Source organism: Trichosurus vulpecula, chromosome 1, assembly GCF_011100635.1.
Source record: "Trichosurus vulpecula isolate mTriVul1 chromosome 1, mTriVul1.pri, whole genome shotgun sequence".
Classification (NCBI taxonomy): domain Eukaryota; kingdom Metazoa; phylum Chordata; class Mammalia; order Diprotodontia; family Phalangeridae; genus Trichosurus; species Trichosurus vulpecula.
In genome coordinates this window covers 363,654,478-363,679,513 of record NC_050573.1, presented here as the reverse complement: position 1 = coordinate 363,679,513, position 25,036 = coordinate 363,654,478, and the positions used below count along the sequence as shown (strand labels likewise).

At 39.5% G+C, this 25,036-nt stretch overlaps 1 protein-coding gene across 6 annotated transcripts in view; it reads right to left on the bottom strand.

The window, feature by feature from the left end:
- FHOD3 (formin homology 2 domain containing 3) overlaps positions 1-25,036 on the bottom strand; it is a 726,388-nt gene that overhangs the window by 10,586 nt on the left and 690,766 nt on the right. For all 6 annotated transcript variants that reach the window (XM_036756241.1, XM_036756258.1, XM_036756249.1 and 3 more), the window contains 5 exons: positions 24,584-24,774; positions 17,697-17,889; positions 8,598-8,621; positions 5,252-5,423; positions 2,026-2,190 (listed from right to left, as the gene is read on the bottom strand). In XM_036756241.1, coding sequence (XP_036612136.1) covers positions 2,026-2,190; positions 5,252-5,423; positions 8,598-8,621; positions 17,697-17,889; positions 24,584-24,774 — 745 coding nt within the window. The remainder of the gene's footprint in view (positions 1-2,025; positions 2,191-5,251; positions 5,424-8,597; positions 8,622-17,696; positions 17,890-24,583; positions 24,775-25,036) is intronic.

Here is a 25,036-nt window from a genome sequence, read left to right as displayed (position 1 = left end):
GGGTTGTATAAATTGATTCTACTGGAAAAAAATGAATAAAGCCCTCTCTCCCAAAATTATCTTATATTTATCTTACATATGTTTACATACTTATGTAGCATATATTTATGTATGTACATATTCTCTCTTTTAGAATGTGAACTCCTTGAGGGCAGGTACTGTTTCCCTTTCGAATTTGCATCCCTGGGCCTAGCACACAGCAGGCACTTGATACATCTTTGTTGATGGATTGATTGACTAGACCTAGCTGACTCAGTCTCATGCTGCCTTGGTTTTAGGTAGGCATTCTGATCTTGTGGCTCTTTTCACCTCTCTTTTCTTCCATATGTTAAGAGCATTCTTAAGTCTATGCTCTTTGTTCTTTTCTCTGTGCCAAGCAGTCACTCAGTCTCTGCCTCCTCCTTAGACTTCACTCTGTACCAGAAGCTGGTGATTCCTATATGAAATAGTAGGGAACTGACCTTGATGTTTTTATTGCTTGGGGATCAGAATATAGAGAAGAACCAGTGGATACAATCTGATGCCTTTGACAAAGTCCCATACCAAAGGCTATATACAATTTTGAGTCATAGTGGGCTTAGGGACTGAGTAAAATAATTTTGTCTAAGATGACAAAGAATCCTAGGGAAATGAAAGAAAGGGCAGAGATAATCATCATAATAGGTAACATTTAGATAGTGCATTACAGTTTTCAGAGCATTTCACATATGATATCTCATCTGAACCCTACAACAACTCTGGTGCTGTCTTGATACCCATTTTGAGGAAACAGAGGCCTGGTGAGGTGATGTGACTTCCCTAGTGTCATACAGTAAGTACCTGAGGCAAGATTCAAACTCAGGTCTTGCAGAATCCAGTGCTATCTCCATTATGCCACCTAAGGATAAATCGATACTTCTCTGGAAGGAAAAGTATAAAGATCTGTGTTCCTTAGGGACAGCTGATTGAATTCGTATTATTAGTTGGTGCTCAGTCATTTTCTGTCAGGTGTAGCTGTTCATTTGGGGTTTTCTTGGCAGAGATACTGGAGTGGTTGGCCATTTCCTCCTCCAGGTCATTTTACATATGAGGAAACTGAGGCAAACAGGGTTAAGTGACTTGCCTGGGGTCACAGAGCTAGGTAGTAAGTGTCTGAGGCCAGATTTGAACACAGAAAGAGGAGTTTTCCTGACTTCAGGCCAAATGCTCTATCCATAGTACCCTACTAATTAATATCTTTATAAATTATCTGTAGGAGGGAACATACAGCAAAATCCCCAAGCGTAGAGATAACACTAAACTCTTGTGGGGAGTTAAGACATGCTGGATCTGGAGTCTAGAGAAACTAGGGTTTACAGAATGCACCCACCACCTGGCCAAAGGTCTTTGGCAACCTGGGCGTAAGCTGTCCTTGGCCCACACCTCTGATCTCCAGTGGTGTGTAGAGAATTGAGAGCTGGTTGGGGTTTTAAAGTATACCTCGTCCTACGCTGCCCCACCCCCCACCCTTTTACACCTGTGGAAATTGAGGGCCAGAGAGTTAAAGGTACTTGTTCAAGGTCACCCACACATAATACTCAGCAGAGCAGACACTGGAACTGAGGGACTGTGATTTCACCTCCTTTGTTTATTCACTACATCACACTGTCCTGGCTATCTAAGGAAGCCTGCAGCCTTCCTTGACTAACAGCCAAAGCAGGCTTAGGAAAATAGCTTCAGGCTATAGCCCCTGGATTGTGTAGTCTTCTGGCATGGAGCTACTGGGGAGTCCCAAGGGGATTGAAGTTCTGTAACACTGAACAGATTTATAGGACCACTGGAAGTCCTCAGAATCCTAAAATGGACTGATCCCATCTAGCCAGGGCTGCCAGGGTGGAAGCACTATATATCTTTACAGCATGAAACTACAACCGGCCAAACCACGGAGCTAATGCACGAACTGCCCCCACACTGGTCCCTCTCATTCCACTCTGCAAATGGGGACCTGGGAGGTTGGCTTCTTAGAAAACATGCTCTGTTCTGCTCCCACTTCCCTTACGGACTCACGTGATTTTCTATTTGCCCGTGATCGTTTTCTTTCTCTTGGCACCACTCGTTGACTGGGCACTTGGGTGGCCGACTTGACAATGCGATCCATGATCTCATCTGCTGCATCATCCGTCACGTTCGGTGAGTCATCAGTGCCGGCCTGCCATGTGCTGCTGGTAGAGCCTGGGCAGGACGAACCCCAAAAGACACGGGGTTGTGAAAAAAAGGGAAGAAAAACAAGACAAAATGAGCTTTTCATCTAGAAGCTGTATGAAAATGGGGTCATATCCTCCTGAGAATTATCCCAGTAAAAGTCCAACTGAGCAGTTAATACACCCAATTCTCAAATATCCACATTTGTATTCACCATTTCAAATGACATCAGAATACTCTGAGTGCCTGCCAGCTAATGTTGAGCTCTTAAAGATGAATGATCAGGTCTGGCATTTCTTTGATATGCATCTTGAAAGGGTGCTGGGTCTGGAGTCTAGAAGAACTTGTGTTCAAATCTAGTCTCAGACGCTTATCAGCCATGTGACCCTGGGCAAGTCACTTAACTTCTCTTTGCCTCAGTTTCCTCATCTATAAAATGAAGATAATAAAAGCATCTTCCTCCCAGTGCCTGGCACATACTATCACATAAATGTTAGCTATTATTATTATCTCAGTGCCAAGCTTACAACTATATACATCATAGACGTTAAATAAATATTCGTTGCATGCGTGAATGAATCCTGTGAGACACCTATGGCTGGTGTCATTATCCCCCTTCCACTGACAAGAAAGCTGGAGCTCAGAGAGGGTAAGTCATTTGCCTAAGGTCACACAGCTGGTTGAGACGAGGCCTCATGACTAGCCTTTCCATGAACTTTTCACTAGACTTCAGTTGAATGATAATGGGTAATTAATTCTTAGTCCTTTTGGCAAACTGTTGTTGTTATTCACTCTTGTCTGACCCCATTTGGGGTTATCTTGGCAAAGATACTGGGGTGCTTTGCCATTTCCTTCTATGGTTCATTCTGCAGATGAGGAAACTAAGGAAAGCAAGGTTAAGTGACTTGCCCAGGGTCACACAACTATGAAGTGTCTGAGGCCAGATTTGAACTCAGGAGGATGAGTCCAGGCCCCACACTCTATCTGCTGTACTACCTAGCTGCTCAGGCAAACAGCTACTCAGAACAGCACACGCTTCTGAGGAGGCAGATATTTAACTCTCAAGGGAGAAAAGGTCTTTCCTGGAAATTGTGTCAACTATATATGTGGCCATTAGCTGATTATTCCTTCTTTATATTTGTCATCATATCCTCACACTTAGACTCATGCAGAATCTACCCCTGTCTTCTTGCCACAGAGCTGTGACAAGGAGCAGGAGGTAGGTTTAATGACTGGCCCTGTGCCGTGAGGACATTTCATGAGCACCAATTTAAAAACTGTAACAGTGACTAATCCAGATAAGGAAATTAAGAAAAAACCCAATGCAGGCTTCCCCACCCCAGCAAGTCACCTAATTAGGACCATCCAGTGAGTACATGCAGGTTGCGTGTCCTAGTAATAACCAGCCATTATTGTTGTTTTAGAGACCAGAAGAGGTGGAACGAGACTAAGTCAAACTAAAATGTTAGCGATGAGGCCACCTTTTGTATAAGCCAGGAACCAGACTGCCAGAAAGGACAGAGAGAAGGCCAGGTAAATCTAGACCTCATCCTCAGGGGAATTCTGTGGGAAGGCCCTTCAGTGGCTTTTCATTGGCTTTGTTCCCTGACCAGGCCTTTTGAAAGCTTGCCACTGTTAGATGTCTTCCCCTCTTCCAATTACACAAGAAAATAAATTTTATGTACAAAAAGACATTACAAGATAATTATCCCCATTCCTCAGGCTGGGAACCCATCACGGGAAGCTCTCTCCACATCGTCATTCCCTTTATTTAATCCATGCAGATCTTTAGGGTGGTAAGAATTCGACCAGCAATTCTTGGGGAACAAAACGTATGGCTTGCCTAGGAGGCCTGTGTTGTAGGACCAGCATTGGTGGTTTAAAGCTAGCTGATAATCAGCGTCATTTTCCTCTGACCTAAAGCTGTTTCCTTTGCCATTGCTAGGAAGGCCTCTGTATTATGGTTTTCCAAACTCAGGGTTGGATGATTTTGTGAAATCACCTATCTGCTTCCCCTCTCTCAACTCCATATTTAATATTTGTGTGAAGATAAGATAGCACATGTCAAAAGTTAAATAACAGTACAAGAGATGTTACAAAATGGCATATCCAAAGGGTCAGACAAATGGGACAGACAGTAAATAAGAGGCAACATGCAGTAGTGAATAGAATGCTGGACTTGGGAGTCATGAAGACTTGGATTATTCATATCCCTTCTCTGACACTCACTAGCTATGTGGACACAGTCAAGTCATGTAATCTTTCTGAGTCCCAATTTCCTCATCTGTAAAACGGACCTATACTTGGTAATACAAGGCTATTATGAGGCTCAAATGAGATAATGCGAATAAACCTTAAAGAGCTTCAAAAATGTCAGCAATTATTATTGGTGTTTTGAGTTCAGAGGAGGGAAAGATCATTGTAAGCTGGGCTAATAGGGAAAGGTGGAGCTAGGCCTTTAAAGAAAGGGAGTTCACCAGAACAGGAACTCCCTGGTGAGCAAACTCCATCCCCCAGTTCACTTGCCATTGACCAATGGACAGGAAGGAGGCTGGCACTAGTAGGAGGTGGTATGCCCTGGGGGATAATAGATGCAAAATCCAGAGCCAGAAGATGGAGGCTGTTTTGTTCTGCTGAGCATTTATTTCATGTCATACAACGGTAACGATACAACTGTATCTTCATCTGTCTCTGAAGATGATGCTTCTATTGTCAGTTGACCATAATACCACCTGCCTCTGTATAGAACTTTTTGCTTTTCAAGTTGTTTTATAGCTTGACCTTGAACAAGTCATTTATAATCTTTCTGAGACTCAGTTTCCTCATCTTTAAAATGAAATTAGACTTAAATGGCCTTTGAAATTCCTTCCTCTGATGGGGGCCTTTAGCCTTTTCTGTGTCACAGACCCCTTTGGCAGCCTGGGTGAAGCCATGGGACCACTTGTCAGAGTAATGCTTGAGTGCATAAAATCAGGTACACTGGATTACACAGAAAACCAATTATACTGAAGTACTGTTAAACCAAGTTCACAGACCCCATTGAAGCTTGTATACTGAAGAGAGTGCCAGAAGGAAAGAAGTGGCCAATTACCTCTGCTGGCTCGGCTTCGTGTCCTCACGCCCAGCACCGAGCTACCTTCTTCACCAATGGAGGAAGTTTTCAGCACAGCCTTCATGTTCTCATGTTCAGCTGCATCTTCTGCGTATTCCAGTCCCTGGGGTTGGCTCTGGGAGGGAGCGGAACTGCTGGAGAATTTTCCGGTCTGCAAAAAGGCAATCAGAGTCAGGATATGTGTCACCTTTCTGGAACAGCTGAATTCTGTTCAAGAGGAAAAAAAAAATCCATAGTTGAGTTCCATTAAAAAAAAAGCAAACTGAATACTGTGAGGGGTGCAAGCTGCCTCTGCAGATGCAACTTTTACTGTGGTTTACAGGGGCTGTCCTCTGTCTGTTTGGAGATAATAGTAATAATAGCATTTACATAGTGCTTTTGTGTTTGCAAAGTGTTCTACAAATATCTTATTTTGTGAAAACATCTGTGTAACAACAAGTTCTGTTGTGAGAGAGAAGAGCTCTTGGCTCTTCTGTTTTCCAGAAGAAGGACCTTGTTGGGGAACAGGATAGGGATTGGACCCGTGGCTTCACTAGTATGGGAACTCCCTGGAGAATAAACTCCATCCCCCATTGTAGGTTGGCACTCTCTCTCTTTAACTTATAGTCTTAGAGAGTTGTTGAGAAGACCAACAAATCCATTAACTCTAGTGTTCCCTTCTTCCTTCCTTCCTCTTTCTTTCTTTCTTTCTTTCTTCATCCATCCATGTATATATGTATGTATGTATGTATCTATCTATCTACCTATTTTTGTATGGCTAACCAGCTTCTTTGCAACCATTCTTATATCTTCACATATCTGTATTGTGTCTCCCTCAAGAAACCACCCATTCCTTGATGTCTTTGATTTCTTTGTGTAGCTGCCTCCTATACAGGGGTCTGGTCTAGTTCTCATCATATAGTACACTCATGATGAATACTGACTGACTCCAATTGACTACTGTAGGGGAAAAGGAAGGAGTGATAATTTTATAGAAACGATCTTGTGTGTGACATAGCTTGAGGAAGTCAGACTTCCTGTTAAGAAAAAAAGTGTTACATTGCAATGAGGGGTGGTGGGGACCTCTAATTCCAATGGAATAGGGAATTTTAGGATAAAGAAACTCTTTCTTATTAGGGCAGGTCAACACCTTGTAGTCAATTTTGTGGTTTTAGAGAATTGCCCAGGGTCAAAGGGTTTGAACTTAAGTTGGTGATGGGCAATTTTGGCAGATAAGTCACACGGATTTAGCATTCCTGAAAAGGGGGTCCATTTTCTTGCCAAGAAGGATCGCAATAACATCAAATCATTTATGAAATCAATAGGATAGCATACAGTTGATCTGATTGGTCACTATCTGAAATGAGCAAGAATAGACTGACCACAGATATATAACTTTGTATATTATGATTATTTGTATTTATGTCTTATTTCCTCTGGGGACAGGCTCTATGTTTCACTTATACTTTATACCTCCCCCCACCCCGCCGTGCTTAGCATAAGTGATCTACACCCTTAGTAGAGTTTAATAGGTCCTTAATAAATATTTATTGAATAAGTGAATGGATGGATAGAAATCCTCTTGACTTAAGTTTCTGATTGATATGATAGTGGAAAAAATGAATTGCCTGGTGAACGGCTGATTTTCTTATTCTCTGGGTTTCTATTCCATCCAGCCAATCACTTTGCTCCTGGTTAGGATGTACATAGATAACTGGGTGTGGTGGCATCCCTGCTGTTGGTTTTGTCCTTCATTCTTGAAAAGGACCACAAAGATATCATGATGTTAGGGTCAATGTACAGTGTATAAATCCCTGCTACTGTGGAAGAGGATGAATCTCTGAGTGGTAGAGGGAGACATTAAGTTTCCTAAGGAGGGAAACTGGCCCATGATGGAAAAAGAGCAGGTCAAAGTTCTCATGTGGGGATCACTCCATGAGTGGGCACTGTACTTCCGGACTGGGAGAGATAGAAAGTCTCAAAGAAAAAAAAATATATGTGCATAAATAAATAAAAGGAATAAGCACTTTCTTTCAGGGATTTTGTTTTCACAAACTGATTTAAGGTTCATTCTTTCATAGTAGAGAAGCATCATTAATATTGGCTCAAATTTTGGAGTCCAAGTAAGACATTAGGATGAGTTGCCATACTACTCCCACATTAAGAGGACGTAGGTAGTAGCTACACCTGGGATTATGACTTACACCAAATATCCAGTGAATATGGAAAAATGAAAGGATCTATGAGTTTCCAAATATCCATGGTGAGGTAGAGTGTTTCTCCCGCCTAACATAGTATAATTCTGGGTTATATGTACCAGCTCATAATTTGGAAAAGGAATTTAACCTGAAGCTAGTGATGGGCAAAGAAAAAAATCTGTGGAAAGATATATACATGTTATATTACATGTAAACTCATGCTGAAACAGTGAGACAACACCCACTACTTGTGGTAGTGACAGACATTTAGTAGTTTTAATAATCATCTGTAAAAAGACATGCAAACTGGTGTTCTCTTGTTCTATGAACCATAAAATAGTAGCATTTAAAGGAGGCAAGCTAGTACTTCATGCAATGGCTCCATGATGCCAAATATCTAGACGAATCCTGAAAAACTCCATTATCTGGATTTTTTGGGGAAACACTGCATATCTATAACTTGACTTTCTTTCCTTTTTATCCAGTAGTAGTTTGGCATTCTACAGATCCAGCCATGGCCATGGCAGCAAGGCAGCTTTATAAATCATCTACAAAATTTTAGGTCCATAACAACTGCCTGAAGGCTACATGGGTGTCACCTCTATTTTCCAATGATAATCTCCCTCTCTTGTTATCTTCACCTCATTCCATTGCCACTAGGTTCAATTAATGCAAATATTAGGCAATTTAGATTTCAAGCAACAAAATAGAGTCAGAAAGAGCAAGAATAGATTTCTTGAGATTTCTTTTCCATATTCTTCATATTATTTCATGTTGAAGAATGTTTAATAGTCAAAATCCAAATCTTGGGCCCCTTATTTCACCAAAGAGAGCTGGGCTATCCCTGAGGGGCATGTGGGCATTTTTCCTGGTTTCTGTTTACTTCCACTGGCAAGGAAAACATAATAGGATTCCTCCTGAAATTCCTGAAAATCCTGCCTCATGGCTGAATGAGAGGGAACAATGCAAACCCCCATAAAAACTGTTAATGGTAAAACTGAAGACCAAACAGAAAATTCCAAGTGTATCGTTTCAAGTGCTTAAGTTTCAAAGGTTGAATACTTCACGCTGCCAATGTTAGGAACAGACTTCACAGCACACACCAAAGAGGTCAAAAGGATCATTTCAAGCTTTTGAAGTAAACATACCTCAACTTCATCATCTTCATCAGTCTATCACAAGCGGACAAATGATACACAGAAGATAGAAAGGATTCTTAGCAGGCATAAGAGCAAAGCATGTTCTTAGAGTTCTTCACATTACCCTAATTTCCCAAATAAACTCAGTAACCATAAAAACAACGGCAATTTTCCAAGGGGATCCCCACTGCCTACCTCATCAAGTGTAAGCTAAATAGACTGTGGCGGAAAGTGTGACGATAAACTGGGATTTGGGAGACCTTGATTCTAGTCCCAGATCTGGTATCACCTAGCTGTGTGTCCCTGGGTAACCTTTCTGGTCCCCAGTGAGGGCTCTCTTGGGCTCCTCCTCTGTGAATTAAAGGGCTGGATTAAATGATTTTTAAGCTACCTTTTCAATCTCAAATTTTATGATTCTCCTTTTCCTCTCTTTGTTGATTCTCCATGCTGAGACCCTACCCTTACTACCCATCTTTCATTCATCGATGCAATCCAACAAACATTTACTGGGCACCTAATATGTAGCTGATGCTCTGCTAAAAACTATAGGTACTGCCAAGGTGAAATAGACACGGACCTTCTTCTCAGGCAGCTCAGAGTCTAATAGAAGATTTTAGTTTATTTCCCAGTGTTTCTCAACAGTCTTCTGGACAGGCCATGCTCACCTTTCCTCCTTGTCTTGTGTCTTTGCTTGGATTTCTCCTGGCACCTGTAATAGCCTCCTCAAGCTCTGCTTCTTGGAACTGTAACTATCCTCCAATTCAACTCTGACCCAAGATTTACAGGAAGCCTGCTTCAGGAACTCCAGCCGCCCTTACTGATCCCTCCCTCTCCAGAGACCTCTTAGGGCACGCCAAGGCAGTGCTGTGTAATTCAGCACTTGTCTAGCATTTTCTTGGGTGTTTATTTTGTTTCCTCAAGAAGACTATAAACTATTTGAGGGCAAAGATTGAATTTTATGCTTCTTCAGTATCCCTCACAGGAGGTGGTACACACAGTGCTTGACAGAAACAGTGCTCAATAAAAAGAACCATCCTATCTTAGAATCTGAAAGAACTTGGAAGGAAGGCATCAGCTCTTAATCTCCTATCCTAAGGCAGGAAAACTCTCTATCGTATCCATAAGGCACGGTCATTCCACTGCTTGTGGAATAATTCTAGCAGTGTCGCTGTTTAGTTGTTTTTTAGCTGCGTCTACACTTTGTGGCCTCATTTTTTTTTTTGTTTTGTTTTTTGGCAAAGATACTGGTGTGGTTTGCCATTTTCTTCTCCAGTTCATTTTATAGGTGAGGAAACTGAGGCAAACGGGGTTAAGTGACTTGCCCAGGGTCATACATGTCTTCCTTGAATCCAAACTCAGGGCTCTTCTATTCCAAGCCCACTGTGCCACTTAGCGGTCAAGCCCTACAATTACTGGACTAGGGATAAAGAAACAAGAGACCTGGGTTCAAGTCCCTACTATGTCATTTATTAGCTCTGTGACCTTGTAAAGTTACTTACAGTAACTTCTCTTAACCTCAAGTTTCTTACCTGAAAAATAGGAATAATTATAATCATACTATCTAAATCCAGGAGTTGTTATGAGGAAAAGGGTTTGTAATTTTTGATATGATAGAGAAATTCTAGTTATTAAAATTTTGCTTAGTTTTCATTTTTGCAAGCTATTTTGTGTACCTGAGTCAAAATCTGTCTCCAAAATCAACCGTTTTAGTTTTGCTCCATGGAGTCACACAGGATGAATGTAATTTCCTTTTCCACATGAAAATCCTTCAAGTACTTGAAGGCAACTATTATTTGCCTTACAAAAAGTCTTCTTTCCTTGAACGACATGGTTTCCAGACTCTTCCCTATCCTGGTTGCCCTCATCTGGAAGTACTCCAAGTTGTCAAGGTCCTTCTGTAGGTGCCCTCAACATTGTCCCTACAATGTGATCTGACCAGCACAGGGTACAGTGAGAAGAATTAACTCGTGAAATCTGGGCACTAAACTTCTGTTCATGTCATCTAAAGTACCTTTAGCTTTTCATGACTTCTGAGAATTGCTGGCTCATACTGACTTTATGGCTAATTAAAACCCCTAGGTCTTGTTCACAAAAATTGCTTCCCTGGAAAGAGCTCACATATCATGGAACTGTATAATCTCACAGTTGTAAAATCTGATTTTTTTTTAGTACAAATGTAGAACTTTACATATCTACCTTCTAAGTTTTATCTTGATTTTGGCCCCATATTCTAGTTTATGGAATAGCACAGTCCTTTGCATATAGTGGTACTTAATAAATTTATTAACTATTGACAGAATAATGTAATTTTTCATTTTAGTAGTTACCCATGCATTAGCTTTTCTTCTCACCTTAATAAAGAATGTTAACTGTTTTCTTATCTTAAATATGCCTATAACATGTTTTACTGCTTAGACTTCTGACTGTGTGGTCTAATTTCATTGAGAAATAAACTTCTTTTGGAAGCATAAACTATAACATGGTTGAAAATAGCAGCATACGCCATATAGGGTTTACTCAACTCTCCACTTGGTCTGGCTCTATATTGGATATTACTTCAAAAGGAAATCAAAATGTTACAGGCCAGCAATGCAAACTATAAAAATCTTCCTATTTTGGAACTTTTTTTAAAAAGTTTTACTTAGAATTTAGTTGTGCTGGTGATTTAATAAGCTTGCATTTACTAATGTTACAAAGTTTATTTCTGGTAGATATTGAAGCATGATGTAATGGAAAGGGCCTTGGAACTGGAGACAAAGTACTCGGACCAGCTGAGTTCAAGTTCTGGCAGAGTCAGAACTAGCTAGTGGTGTTATCTTGGACAAGCCGCTTCTCAAAATCCATGGTGAGTTCCCTGCCAGTGGTGGTCCTCATGAGCACGCTGGATGACCACTTGTCATGAATTTTGCAGACAGGATTTCTGTTTAGAAATGGCTCATGCTAGAGAACCTTGGAGGTCCTTTTCTAATACTTTTCTTAATCAAAGCATTTCAGACTCACATGAGCTAATAAAAGCTTTATGTTATTCTTTGGTTGTTTCACAGAAATACATCTTATCTCCTCAAATAGGCTGTAAGATCTTTGAGGATAGGATGAGTTTCTTTTTCTTTCCCCTCTTCAATACAGGATAGGGGTGGATCCCTTGAAAGACTTTACCTTAATACAATTAGGTGAATCTGGGACTGGTTAAATGACTCAATCTAAAGAAATTGACTTGTAAGGAAGTTTCCATTGGAATGCTTCAGGGATCTGTGATTGGCCTAGTTTAATATATTTATCATTGAATTGAATAAAGGCATAGATGGTCTGCGCATCAAATTTGCAGATCCTCCAAACATGGGAAGGATGGTTAACATGCTATGACAGTGACCATCCAAAAATACCTTGAGATAATCTAGATTATTGGGTCAAGTTTAATTGAATGAAATTCAACGGGACAAATGTAAAATTTTACACTTGGATTTAAAAAGTCAATGTTAAAAACAGAAGACGGGGGAGATACGATTAGATAGCAGGTCATCTGGAAAATATCTTGAGGTTTTATGGATTGCAAGCTCAACATGAGTTAATAGTATGACATGGCAGTCAAGAAAACTAACACCATCTTGGGCAGCAGTAAGAGAGGCATCGTGAATGCAGGGGAGAGTCCTTCTGTACTCCACCCACAATTGATATACTGCATTCCACTCTGAGGGCCATCCTACAGAGAGGCATTTGTTTTGCTTGGCTGCGGATGCTTGCCACCTCAGGGAGAGTGGAGGAGAAGGAGGGAAGGAGAGATAGAATTTGGTTCTCAAAACTTTAAAAAAATCTTAAGAATTGTTTTAACATGTAATTAGGGAAAAAAAAAATATATTTTTTAAAAGTTGCCGGAAGGCAAATTTACATTTGACATTTAACAAAAAAAATCTTTTAAAATTGATAGGGCTATTCAAGAGTGGAATGAGCTGCCTCAGGAAGTGGGGGACTTCCTTTCATGTGGGTTCCAGCTGACCAGTCAGAGATTCTGTGATTCACACAGCTAGATAGACACAAGCATAAGGTGGCATCATCTCCCTTGAAAAGCCTTCAAAGGCAATATCCTGAAGTTCCAGTAGATGGGGCTGTGGCTACGTGAATGAAGGTTAGACAGAAAAAAGGTGAGAGATGCTGCCTCTTCCCAACAGCAGGAAGGCTAGGGGTTTTCTGCTTTGAAAAACTGAGAGATGGATTAGATTCTGGTCATCCCCTACCCTGACCTCCCTAGCAATATCCGTACTTGTAAATACTTTAAGTATATGGAATATAAAATATAATTAATATGAAATTACAAAATATAATTTAATATAAAATGTATTTAATACAATATAAATAAAATTTTTAGAAATGTCCTCCTGTGTTACTAATCTGAAAAAGGATGATTTAGTAAATTAACTAATTTTTATTCTCAGATATATGGCAAAGAATTGTGCTTTAAAAGAACTTGCAAAAATATAGCAGATGCTTTTTAAAAAGGTCTTCCACACTGATTTGTTGTGGCACAGTGAACAGACTTCTGGGCCTGGAGTCAGGAAGACCCAGGTTCTACTTCTACTAATCTTTCCCTGAATATAACTAGGCCAAACCTCAGAAGACAGGCACAAAGTAGGTCACTGAGCTCATAATGGAACCCTTGTCAGTCATTTTAGTTCACTGTCAGCTAAGTGGCATAGTGTGTCAGTTATGTGACCTGGAAACCGGGAGACCCAAGTTCAAATCCAACCTCATATACTTACTAGCTATATGACCCTGGGCAAGTCACATAACTTCTGCCTGCCTCAGTTTCCTTACCTGTAAAATGGGGATAATAATAGTACCTACCTCCAGGATTATTGTGAAGATCACATGGGAGTATAATTATAAGGCACTTATTAGCACACTGCCTGGAATGTAGCAAATACTATGGAAATATTATTGTTATTATTATATTATTATCATGTTAAAATTCTCCTTTCAAGGCTCGATTCTGGTGCTTCTTCCACTCACCCTTCCTAGGGAGCTTCAGCCGAGTAGTAATTTCTCCCTATTCAAATTTCCTGCGGCTCAGGCTTTGTTTGGCTAAATTGAGGGAGGCCTTCTATTTTTTTCAGTTCCCCTTGAGATAAAATTTGGGCAAGGAGTTTCCCACCTGACCTCAGGTTGTTTTCATACTTTTTTTGTCCTCAGGTAATAGGATACTTATCATCCTTTGAATACAGAAGCCAAGAGGTGTGAATACTAAATGGGAAACTCAGTTGTCACTGCCATTTAAGGAAGGCATCCAAGCATCTATAGTAGGTTTCTTTGGCCTGACTGATGCTTGGAAGCCCAAGTTCTTTTGGAATACTCCAAGTATTCCCAGAAAGCAAGTTTAGCCTTCACTCCCAAGGGAAGTCCTAGAGTTCCACAGAGCTAGAGATGAAGACAGGAGTCTGTTGGTTTAGAAATGAAATTCTGAGCAATGAGTGTCATTGTCTCTAATAATGACTATCATCTGAAATAGGTTTTCTCTCCTGCCTGGGGAATAGAGTCCTGACGGGAATCATTCCCTAATGTCCAATTAGTGGCTTTCTCTGGGCATCTGGGAACAATGCCTTGCTTTATGGTCGATACAGATCATAGATCACAGAATGTGAGACCTGGAAAGGACCTCAGATATAAGCTAGTACAATCTGCTGTTTTATAGATATGAAAGAAAGGCCAAGAAAGGTTAAGTGACTAAGCCACGGTCATATAAGTTTTTAATGGCCCTGTACCTAGAAGCATTATTATTCAGTTTGGGAGATTTTTAGGATTATTCAGGATTATATGTCCTTCTAATAGATAGAAGTAACTTTTGACATCTTTTAAGGGACAGTGAAATATAGTTGGGTCTGCCCAACTGACCGTAAAGGAGGGAAAGGTGTACCTACTTGGAGACTTGGAGATTCAATAAAGACGGTAGACAGAAGGTAGACTTTGGTAGACAGAAGGGCAAATTTTATTTCTCTGTTACTTGAGGGTGGGATGTATTTCTTGAATGAGGTTGCTTGGGGCTTCTCCAGGAGATATATTCTGAGGCAATGTATATGGATATAAGCTGTGGGTCTGGCCGTAGTATACAAGAAACATTTTTCTTCCCCCTTAGCTTTATCAGTCAGTAGCAGCGCAACCTAGGCAGGTTGTCCCTCCAGGCCTCAGTTTCCTTTTTCACAAAATGAAGGGGTGGTCATGAATCTTTACAATCCTCTCCCCCTTCCTTCAGGCATATTATACAGCATTTTGTCCTTCTGTTTAGGGGAATACCTCACTGGATTAGAGAGTCTTTGTGAGAAGAAGCAGAAATTTAGGTAAGAGTGAAAACAGATGGAATGCTAAAAACTTTGAACCAACTTAAAGTGGTCTGAGACCACCAGATCAGATGAGCTCTATAGTCCCTTCCAGGTCTAACAGTTTATGATTTTGCCAGTCTACTAGTGGCACCTATAAAGAATCACCTCAGAGGGGAATCATTTGTTTATGCCTAGAGTTATAAAAATGGAAGGAAAAAAATTTAAACTGTAAAAAAGCCCTTTGCTCCCTTTTTATGCAATTAATCTCCAAGCACAAAAAAAATGGGCACACAAAACTACCTCAGGATCAATGTCCTAAATGCAGATATAGATTAATAAATACTAATTGGCCTTGGCCAAGTGAAGGCTACTAATCATCACAGCAGGTAGCCCTCCAAAAATATTTTTAAAATTTTCACTAAAAATTTTTCTGCCAAAAATGATGATGATGATGATGGCTAGCATTTATAAAATACTTTAAAGTTTGCTAAGTGCTTCATAAATATTATCTTATTTGATCCTCACAACAACCCTACAAGGCAGGCACTTTTATTAGCCCCACTCTACAGAAGAAGAAACTGAAGCAGATACACGTTGAGTGACTTGTCCAGGGTCACAGAGCTAGGAAGTATATGGATTTGAATTCAGGTTCCCTGACACCAGATCAAGCACTCTATTTACTGCAACACCTTCCTATATCTAAAAAGACCATAGAGTTTGACTCAAATACTACCTCCTGCTCCATTTTAGATATGACCCATAATTTAATTTCTTTGCTGATATGTCCTGCTTACCCATTAGGCATACTCTACATCCTGAATTTGAGGGAACAGCCCTGATTCCTGGCAAGCAAAATATACTTTTCATGAGGCTTTGCAAAAATAATATCATGAGATTACAGAATCCAGAACCAGAAGTAATCTTAAAAGTTATCTGTTTCAATCTCCTCATTTGACAGATCAAGAAACTAAGGCCCCAAAAGATGAAGTCACTTGTCCAAGATCATACAGACAGAAAGAGAGCTAGGATTGGAATCCAGGTCCTCTGATGCCCAATCTAGTACTCTTTTTCAATACACAATAGTTAATGTCCTTTATTGGCCTATGAGATGGAAAATGTGGCCACCACAGTGCTGGACCATAGGCTTCTGGTGTCAGAAGTAGAAGAGAGATGAGCTCACATGTGACTGAGCACAGAAAAAGAGCAGATACTCCAGATGTAAACCCCTGGAGTGCTGGGAAAGTGTTGTTTTCCCACCCCCAAGTAGGTCTATCTAAGCTTCAAATAAAGAAAAAAATTAAAAGCAAGACCTCAAGACCCACTGATGAGGAGAATGATGGCACTCTACTTTTAATTAAAAAGGGATCCATATTTTCTAGTTATATCTAGTTAGTCATTTTGGATGGAACTCTTTCTGAAATACATCGTTCACTTCCCTGACTTCTTAAATAGAGAATATTAAGTAACTTTTATTCCTTCTTATTAAAATACTGCATGGACGCTAGAGCTCATCTTTTCCATCTGTGCCAAATAACAGACATGTTCTCAGGGGCCATTGAGGTTTGTAAAAAAATCGTAGCCCCCTCAGAGCTAGAAGGGACCAATGGAATCATGTGGTGCAATCCCCTTATTTTACAGAAGAGGAAGCGGAGGGACAAGAGGGGAAATGGCCTGCCCAAAACCAAGCAACAAATTAATGGAATCTCTGGGACCAGGTCTCCTATGTGCGTTTCCATTCACAAACTGGATCACACAGCTAGTAAGTACTTAAGGTGATATTTGAACTCAGGTCTATCCACAGTCCAACTGCAGTACTCTTACCTCCTAGCTAGTCTATCTATCATCCCTATTTTACAGTTGAATCAATTACAAAAATGACTAGTCTATGGCCACACAACCTGTAGGCTTCTTGGCAAAGACACTGAAGTATTTAAGCAGAAGCTGAATGACTCTTTCTCTGGGATGTTGTAGGAGGAGATTCCTACTTTGGCTGGGAGTCTGATGGTCTCTAAGATCCTTTCCAGCTTTCTAGGTTTTGATTGCGTGGCCTGCAGAGCCAAGCTCAACTTGTTTTCTGAACAACCAAAATAAATGAGACACAATTTTGTTGTTGTTCAAATGACGACTAGGCTGTCCATTTGCTTGATCACAGGACTCCACTGTTTGAAGTTTAAGTCATAGGAATCGACCGTTACACCAGACAGTCTGTCATGGAATATAGACACAACTGCTATCTTCAATCATTATATGACCTTCTGACATTTCCTTTAAGTTTATTCCTGATGGCTTGTCCTGGTCAAGCCTATTAATAATAATGATGATGGTGATGATGATGATGATGGTGACGATGATAAAAATTCATTTATGTAACATTTTAATTTTTGCAAACTTTACATATGTTTTCTCATCTGATTCAAATAGACTGACATGGAAAAACTGATGTAGAAAAGATTATAGAATAGCTCAACATGATTACAAAGATTTTACGATTCTATATCTCACAATACTGTCTAAGTGAATTAATCTTAAACTGCTAAAAAAATCCTTGCCCTAAGATGATTCACTACAGTGAGTAATCCTACATGAGGAGCAAAGATGGTAGCAGTAACGAGAATGCAGTCTTGGACCTTGGAGGGAGCTTAGTTACCTAAAGTATCTTATTATAAATATTGGTTTAAGGTAAAGCTCTCAAATCCAAATGTTAGAGTGAGGCTCCTGTGTTTGGCATTCAGAGAGCTGTGTTTATTTATTTTACTCAAAAGCAAACTCTTTGGCAAGAGGCAGATTTCTTGGCACTTACATCAGTGATCATTTTCCCTCGGGTCTTGTTTCTCTCTCTGTGGTTTGCTCGTTTCTGTTTCTGCTGTAAGGCCCGCTCCCGGGTAGTGCGATATTCCAGGGCAAACTCGCTGATGATTCGACAGAACTTATTAATGTTCACATCACGGATCGCGTAGGGGGGGTGGCCCATAAACAGTAAGAAGGAATGGAATCTGTAATTTGTAAAAAAAAAAAAAAACAAAAAACAACAAAAAAACTCTTTTCTTTTGTAAAGAAAATGATTCACTTTTCTAAAAACTCCAGGTAAAAAGAAATCCAGCCCAGCCCATTTGGATTCCCATTTCCTTACCTAATACATTCTTCAGTTGGCAAATCTTTTTTTGCTATTGCAGAGGTTTCGGGTAATGAAACATCATTGGCATGATATGATTAAATACAAGATGCAAATAACTGACAAATCCAGCATACTTTCTCAGACTTATGATGGTGATATTTCCAGAACCCCATTTTTACTTTCATTACTGCATTAATTCTGATATAAGTAACATTTAAAATTTGATGCTGAAAATATGCATTTACAAGTTTCATTTATCTTAAATCATTTTAAAAGGATGACTAAACTTAGGGAAAATTTAGAGAAGAGGATAGAAGTTTTCCATGCCACCTCAGCAACACAGGAAGGAAAGAATTCCTACTTTACGGGAGTCTGTAAAAGGGCCAAATCATTTCATTTGCCTTCAGTTTACAACTCTGATCTTAGTCAACAGTGTGTGTTCTATTTTAAAATAAAATGTATATCTAAATGAAGTGCCTGGTGCAGTTAAGGATGAAGAAGGTTCAGCAGAGAAAGCACATTCCCACATCAGATTTGTGATTATTATTGTGGCTATGAAGGTTGAAATGATTTAACTAAATAAGATTCCAGATCTGATCTACAAACATCAATCAACATGTGAATACATTGACTGAGTTTAGGTTCTGCTTCTAAACATGGGACTACAGGATTTATCAACCCTTCTTCAAAAAACAAAACCAAAATCAAAAGCCAAATGACAACAACAACAACCCCCCCCCCCGCCCCCGCCAAAGCATCTATGGGCTAGAGAAAAAAGGAACAGAGGTGAGCTTAGAAAGCTTCAGAAGTCCTTAGGAAAAGAATGACTCTTATATAATCTACACCTCAGTCAATACAATTTAAGAAGGATATTGATAACCTGAAGAGTATCTGGGGGAGATCAACCAGGGTAGCCTTGACTCCTTTTCATATGAGGATGAAAAAAAAGAGGACATGTTTAACCTGCAGAAGGGAAGACTCAGGGGTGGGTGGGCCATGAGAACTGTTTTCAAGTATGTAAAGGCTTCCCATGTGGAAGAGATATTGGAGTTAATCTATTTGGCCCCCAGAAGGAAGAAGCAGGAGCACCGAGTGGGTGGTGCAAAGACATCATTAACTTCCTAATAATTGTTCAGTTGTTCAGTCCTGTCTGACTTTTCATGACTGTGGATCCATGGGGTTTTCTTGGTAGAGATATTTTAGTGGCTTGTCCATGGGGTTTTCTTGGTGGAGACATTTCAGTGGTTTGTCATTTCCTTCTCCAGCTCATTTTACAGATGAGGAAATTAAGGCAAACAGGGATAAGGACTTGCCTCCTCCTAACCATTAGAGCTGTCCAAAAATGGATTGGGCCACCAGAAGAGGTAGTGGATTCTCTTTCCTTGGAGTTCTTAAACAGAGGCTAGATGACCAACTTGGGGTATTTTGTAGTCATGATTCTTTTCAGGTATAGGATAGACAAATGGCCACTGATGTCCCACCCAACTCTCAAGATCTATGATTCTGAGTGATATAAAATATCATAATACTGTTTACTAAAATATCCACAGAGATAGATGTCTTGCTTCCAAAACTGGATACAAATTACTAGCTTATTTATTTTTTTAAAGTAAAATATTTTGGACTACTGATTTTTAATTAATAGAGATCCATCTGCTCTTTTTCTAATACCTCCACCACACACCAGCAATTTTGAGTAAGAAGTACCATCAATAATTTTTCTATTAGTATGTGGCTTAAGCTATATGCTCAGCAATAAGATGGTTCCATAAGTCACATGAATTCCCATTGTGGTGTCAATGTGTAGGGATCAGACCTACTAATCTTCATGGACCATATTAGTGTAGAAAGGCAGCATTGATTTGTCTGGCTAGACGTTTATGGTCAGAATGGCTATTGGAATAATTCCAGTGTGTGTGTGTGTGTGTGCGCGCGTGTGTGCGTGTGTGTGTGAATGAAAATTTCTATCATGGGTATGGATTGTATAGTCCTAATGAACTCAGTGGAAAAATTTCTATTTTTATTTAGGAAAATGGAGGAAAGTATGGGTGAAAATGTAAGGAGTTCTGATTAGTGCGGTGGGGTGAAACATGGGCATTCTTGGTAGGTGGTCTCTATTTTGTGAAATAAGAGGAAGGACATTAGCTGAAAGAGAGGGGGTAGTAGTAGAGGCAACAGGGCTTTGAGGAGAGAAGGTAAGGTTGGAATAGCCTTCGAAGAAGGTAAGAAAGAGGGTTAATCAGGGAAGAATAAAAATATTGCCATACAGCACTGAGGGTCCATTTAAGATTAGGTAACATGCATTTGGAGTGGGTCCAGTTACCACAGGAATCTGAGTTCCTCCTCTAGTGTTCTGCAGCTCAGGGGTAAAAGCAGAGAAAGTAGACAATGGGGGGTAATCCAGGGGTCACAATGGACAGGATGTAAATGGTAGTAAGGCAAGGGAGACAAGGGGTCAGAAGCAGAGAGCAAGTATATACCTAAGCTGGTCAACTATAGGGTTAAGACTGTGAAGAGAGGAACCATCTATTCCGCCTCCCTCTGTTGCTCCCTTCTGTTTTCTTTCTAACCTTGAGAACATCCAATTGGAGTTCACCAAGTATAGGTTTATTGATAAGGCAACATGTTGGGGATAAGTCAGCCCCTGTGTTTTCATCTCTGTAAAATGACTAGACATCTCAATGTAGGATGAAATATGTGAATGTGGAAAACTTTGTGCTCACCCAGTGAGAAGATTCATCCCTCAGGTGTTCTTTGGGGATGTAAGGATTTTAGGATTAGGGTATCTAACCTAGAAAAGACAAGAAAGACTTCTAAGACCAGCCCTGATCTATCTCCTGAGATTCTGACCCTTATTCTAAATGTTTAATAGAAAGGTTTAATACATATGAGACTGAACGTATCTTCTTTTCTTCTAAACTTAACTTTTCTGCTAGTTCCCTTATTTCTCTTAATAATGCTACTTTTCTACAGTCACCAAATGCTGGAAATTTCTGTGCCATTTACTACTTTTTCCTTTTCTTTCTCCCCTACATCCAGTGTCCTTGTAGATTCTCTTTCTACATTGCCTTTCGCATCTATTTTCTCCTTTCCATTATCCATACCATCACTTAAGTCTAGGCTCTCATCATTTCTTTTTCATTTTGTTTTTTGTTTTTTTGCAGGGGGGAAGGCAGGGCAATTGGGGTTACGTGACTTGCCCAAGGTCACAACTAGTGTGTCAAGTGTCTGAGGCTGGATTTGAACTCAGGTCTTCCTGACTCCAAGGCCAGTGCTCTGCTCACTGCGTCACATCACCCAGCTGCCCCGGCTCTCATTGTTTCTTATCTGAATGACGACAATGGCCTTCTAATTGGTCTTCAGTCTTTCATCCCTTTAATCCAATCTGTATCATAAATCAGGTCAGATTAACCTTCCAAATCAAAAACCTTTCTGATTATAGTCTCATATCCCTCTATGATCTAACTAACCCATCTTTCCAACCAGATGCTCAATATTCATCCCTGTATCTCACTTGATTCCCAGAATGGAGCCTTGCATATATAGTAGGTACTAAATAAGCATTTGTGGACTCAATTTATATAGTGATTGGAAAAAGGCTAAAAAGCATTACTTAGTAGAAACCTGTGGGGAACATACTTTTAACAAAAAGAAATAATTTGCAATTAGCATAACAATATGCAGTAAATGGTGATTCTTAAGTATTTGAGGGTGAGTCTTTTAAGTTTGAACATTCTCCTAGGTGATACATGGATAAACTGATTTAGCTCTTTGCAGGTAGGGGGTGCAGTGGATAGAGAGCTGGGTCTGGAGCAGAAAGATCTGAGTTCAAATTTAAACCCAAATACTTACTAGCTGTATGACCCTGAGCAAGTCCTTTAACCTCTGTTTCACTCAGTTTCTCCAATTGTCAAATGGGGAAAATAACAGAAAATGCTTCACAGAATTTTTGAGGATCAAATGAGATATTTCCAAAGTGCTCAGTACAGTGCTTGGCACATAGTAGAATCTATATAAATGCTTATTTATTTCCCCATTCCCTTCCCTTGTTTAAATATTTATACATTTTGAATACTGGCATTTGAATGAACTAGATTCAACTGTATAGGAAATAAAAGAGCTTCAATTCTACATGCGAATATTACTCTCAAAGAGGACAGAAAGAGTAAGAAAGGGGTAATAATAGTCCTGTGGGATGGAAATGGTGTTGATGAGGGACATTTTGATGGATGTACCAGTAAGGACAGGAAGTCAAAATCCAGGACTGTCATCCTACCTAATGCAAAACGTCTGGTCACCTACAGTTTTACTTTTGAGGGAAGCTTTGGATTCTGCCCAGTTGCTAGTCATCAGAACAAGGGATAGGACTGATGGAGAAAAGGAAGATATTGAGAGAAAGAAGGAAAAGAAAAACAATCTATGTAACTATTATTGACCTTTGTAAGCAAAAAAAATTAATTTTATCTTAATTCTACCTACTATTATATTTAAGGATAATAAAAACAATTTCATGTATATGTATATACATACATGTATATATAAAATACGTGTGTGTGTGTGTATGTATGTATGTATGAGACATGCATGAGTACCTCTCTGTTAGCAAGAGATACATTCTTAAAAAGTTGATTTTAAAATAGTTTTTTGGGGGTGGCATTTACTAGTATTTTAAATGCACCAAGGTAGTCAATAACTTAAAAGAATCATCTTTATCTTCTCAGCAGAATGTAAGCTTCTTGAAGGCAAGGACTGTTTTGTTTGTATTTTTGTATCCGAGGCATCTAGTATAGCACTTGGCAGGTAGTAGGTACCAAACTACCATTTATGGTTGGAGTGAAATTAAACCAATATGTGGAATGTTTTTGTGAAGCCAAGAAACCAGCATTATTTTAAAGGTACAAGGAATAAGAATCGGAAGATGTACCTTCAATTCTTAGTTCTGACACCTTACTAGTTCTATGACCTTAGGCTTCAGTTTCTTCATCTATAAAATGAAAATAATATCTTTGCAGACTGTCTCATAGGGTATTGTAAAGATAAAATAAGATAATGTATGTAGCAGTATATATCATGCCATATATGATGCCACATAAATGAGATAATGTATTTAGTGTCATATGCTAAAAATGCTGTTTATAAGGTAAGGTGAAGCTAATAACTGCCCCATAACTTGGTTTTCTGTCTGTCTGTCTGTCTCTGTCTCTCAGTTTGCTTTGTCCATGGAAAGAAAAAAATAATCCAAACCATATAGTCTGTGTCTTTCCTTTAAAGCTCATTTTAGTGATACTGGAAACTTGATCTCTACACTGAAAGCCTCGTCTATATACACGTGGACGCTTCTGAGTCACTTTAGTTGCTGCTTAGAGAATCACTAATTTAAAACATATGGTGCCATATTAAATGTATGATGTTTCTATCTAATTATATACTCTGTGAAATTATACTCCTATAACATGCCCTTTTCCCCTAAGGAAAAAAATATGAGTTGTACATGTTGTCTACGTGACAAAACTGTCTGATTTCTGCAAAGATTGCTCTGCCACTAACCACGTTTAAGTATTGCATGACTTGCTTTACTTCCTAGGGCCTCAGCTGCCTCATTTGTAAAATGAGAGGTTGGACAAGATAACCTCCAAAGCCTCCATTCCTGCTCTAGAATTCTGTGTCTATGACCACACTTTTACTGGTAAAGAAACCAGTGGTCTGTTAAAGGTGTTCATGACTGAAATGGGTCATGAAATCAAGTATCCTGCCAGTTCTGCCCTTGCTCCTTTTTTCAAACTTTAAAAATTTTACTTTTTTCAATTAACAAGCAGTTAATTGAATAAACAGTTTCTTTTCCTTCCAACTCTCTCTCCCCTGAAAAAAGACAAAGAAAGAAAAAAGAAAACCCTTGTAAGAAGTAGGCATAGTTTAAAAAAAGTTCCCACATTGGCCATGCCCAACAATGTAAGTCTCATTGTACATCTTGAGCCCATCACCTCACTGACAAGCACTTTTCATCATCAATCTGGAAGGTAAGGGATGCCTGTCAATTGGGGAATAGCTGAACAAATTATAGTATATAAATATAACGGAATACTATTGTGCTATAAGAAATAATGAAGGGGATAGTTTCAGAGGACCCTCTAAAGACTTGTATGATCAAGAGTGAAGTGAGCCGAACCAGGAGATCAATTTATAGAATAAAAGCAATGGTGTAAAGACAAACAACTTTGAAAGACCTAGGAACTCTGCCTTTGTTATTGTCCCCCAGAGACAGAATATAGGCTGTAGTAACAGTGGAGATATTAACCAAGAAGTTGGAAATCCCTTTTGCTCTTCAGGAAGAAGGGAAGCCCTGGAGCAGAGAAGCCCTACTCCAGATTCTGCATGCAATGACGGTTCTAGGACCAACTCAACAGTAAGATGCTCTGAATCTGTGAAATAGTATGATTATTTTACTCAGAAGAAACCTACTGTATTGATGAAAAGCCCTTTTTGCCTTGAATTTACAGCACATATCTTAGTAACCTTCTGCATCACATTCCAGTTTAAAGAATATTTGCTGGTGTCCATCCCAACCCTTTTACCTGTTGATTATTCTTCTGTGAACAATCTTCAGAATTATAATTCTTTCTGCACAATCTTTCAGGAACTCAGACATTCTTTGCTTTAGAACTGGTTTCATTTCATGTTTGGCGATTGCCTTGAGGTGATCCCAGGATGCTTTGCATCTTCGTTCCATCTGACACAAGTTGTCTTGAAGTTGATCAAAGTCAACCTGAAAACCAAGGACACATTAATAAACTCTCTGGTACAAATGACCACCAAACCTGTACATGGGCCACCTGGGCTATAACGTTCAGTTCCCATAAAGAAAACAGTTAGAAAGTTAAAACAATAACAACAACAAAATTTTCTGATTAATGCTTGGAATGAGAGTTTGAAAATCATTCATATGCATGTTGACCCTGGCAATTTGGCTGTAAAACTATTTTCCAAGTGATGCCTAGGGAATGGAGTCACCTTTTTTCTGTCATACC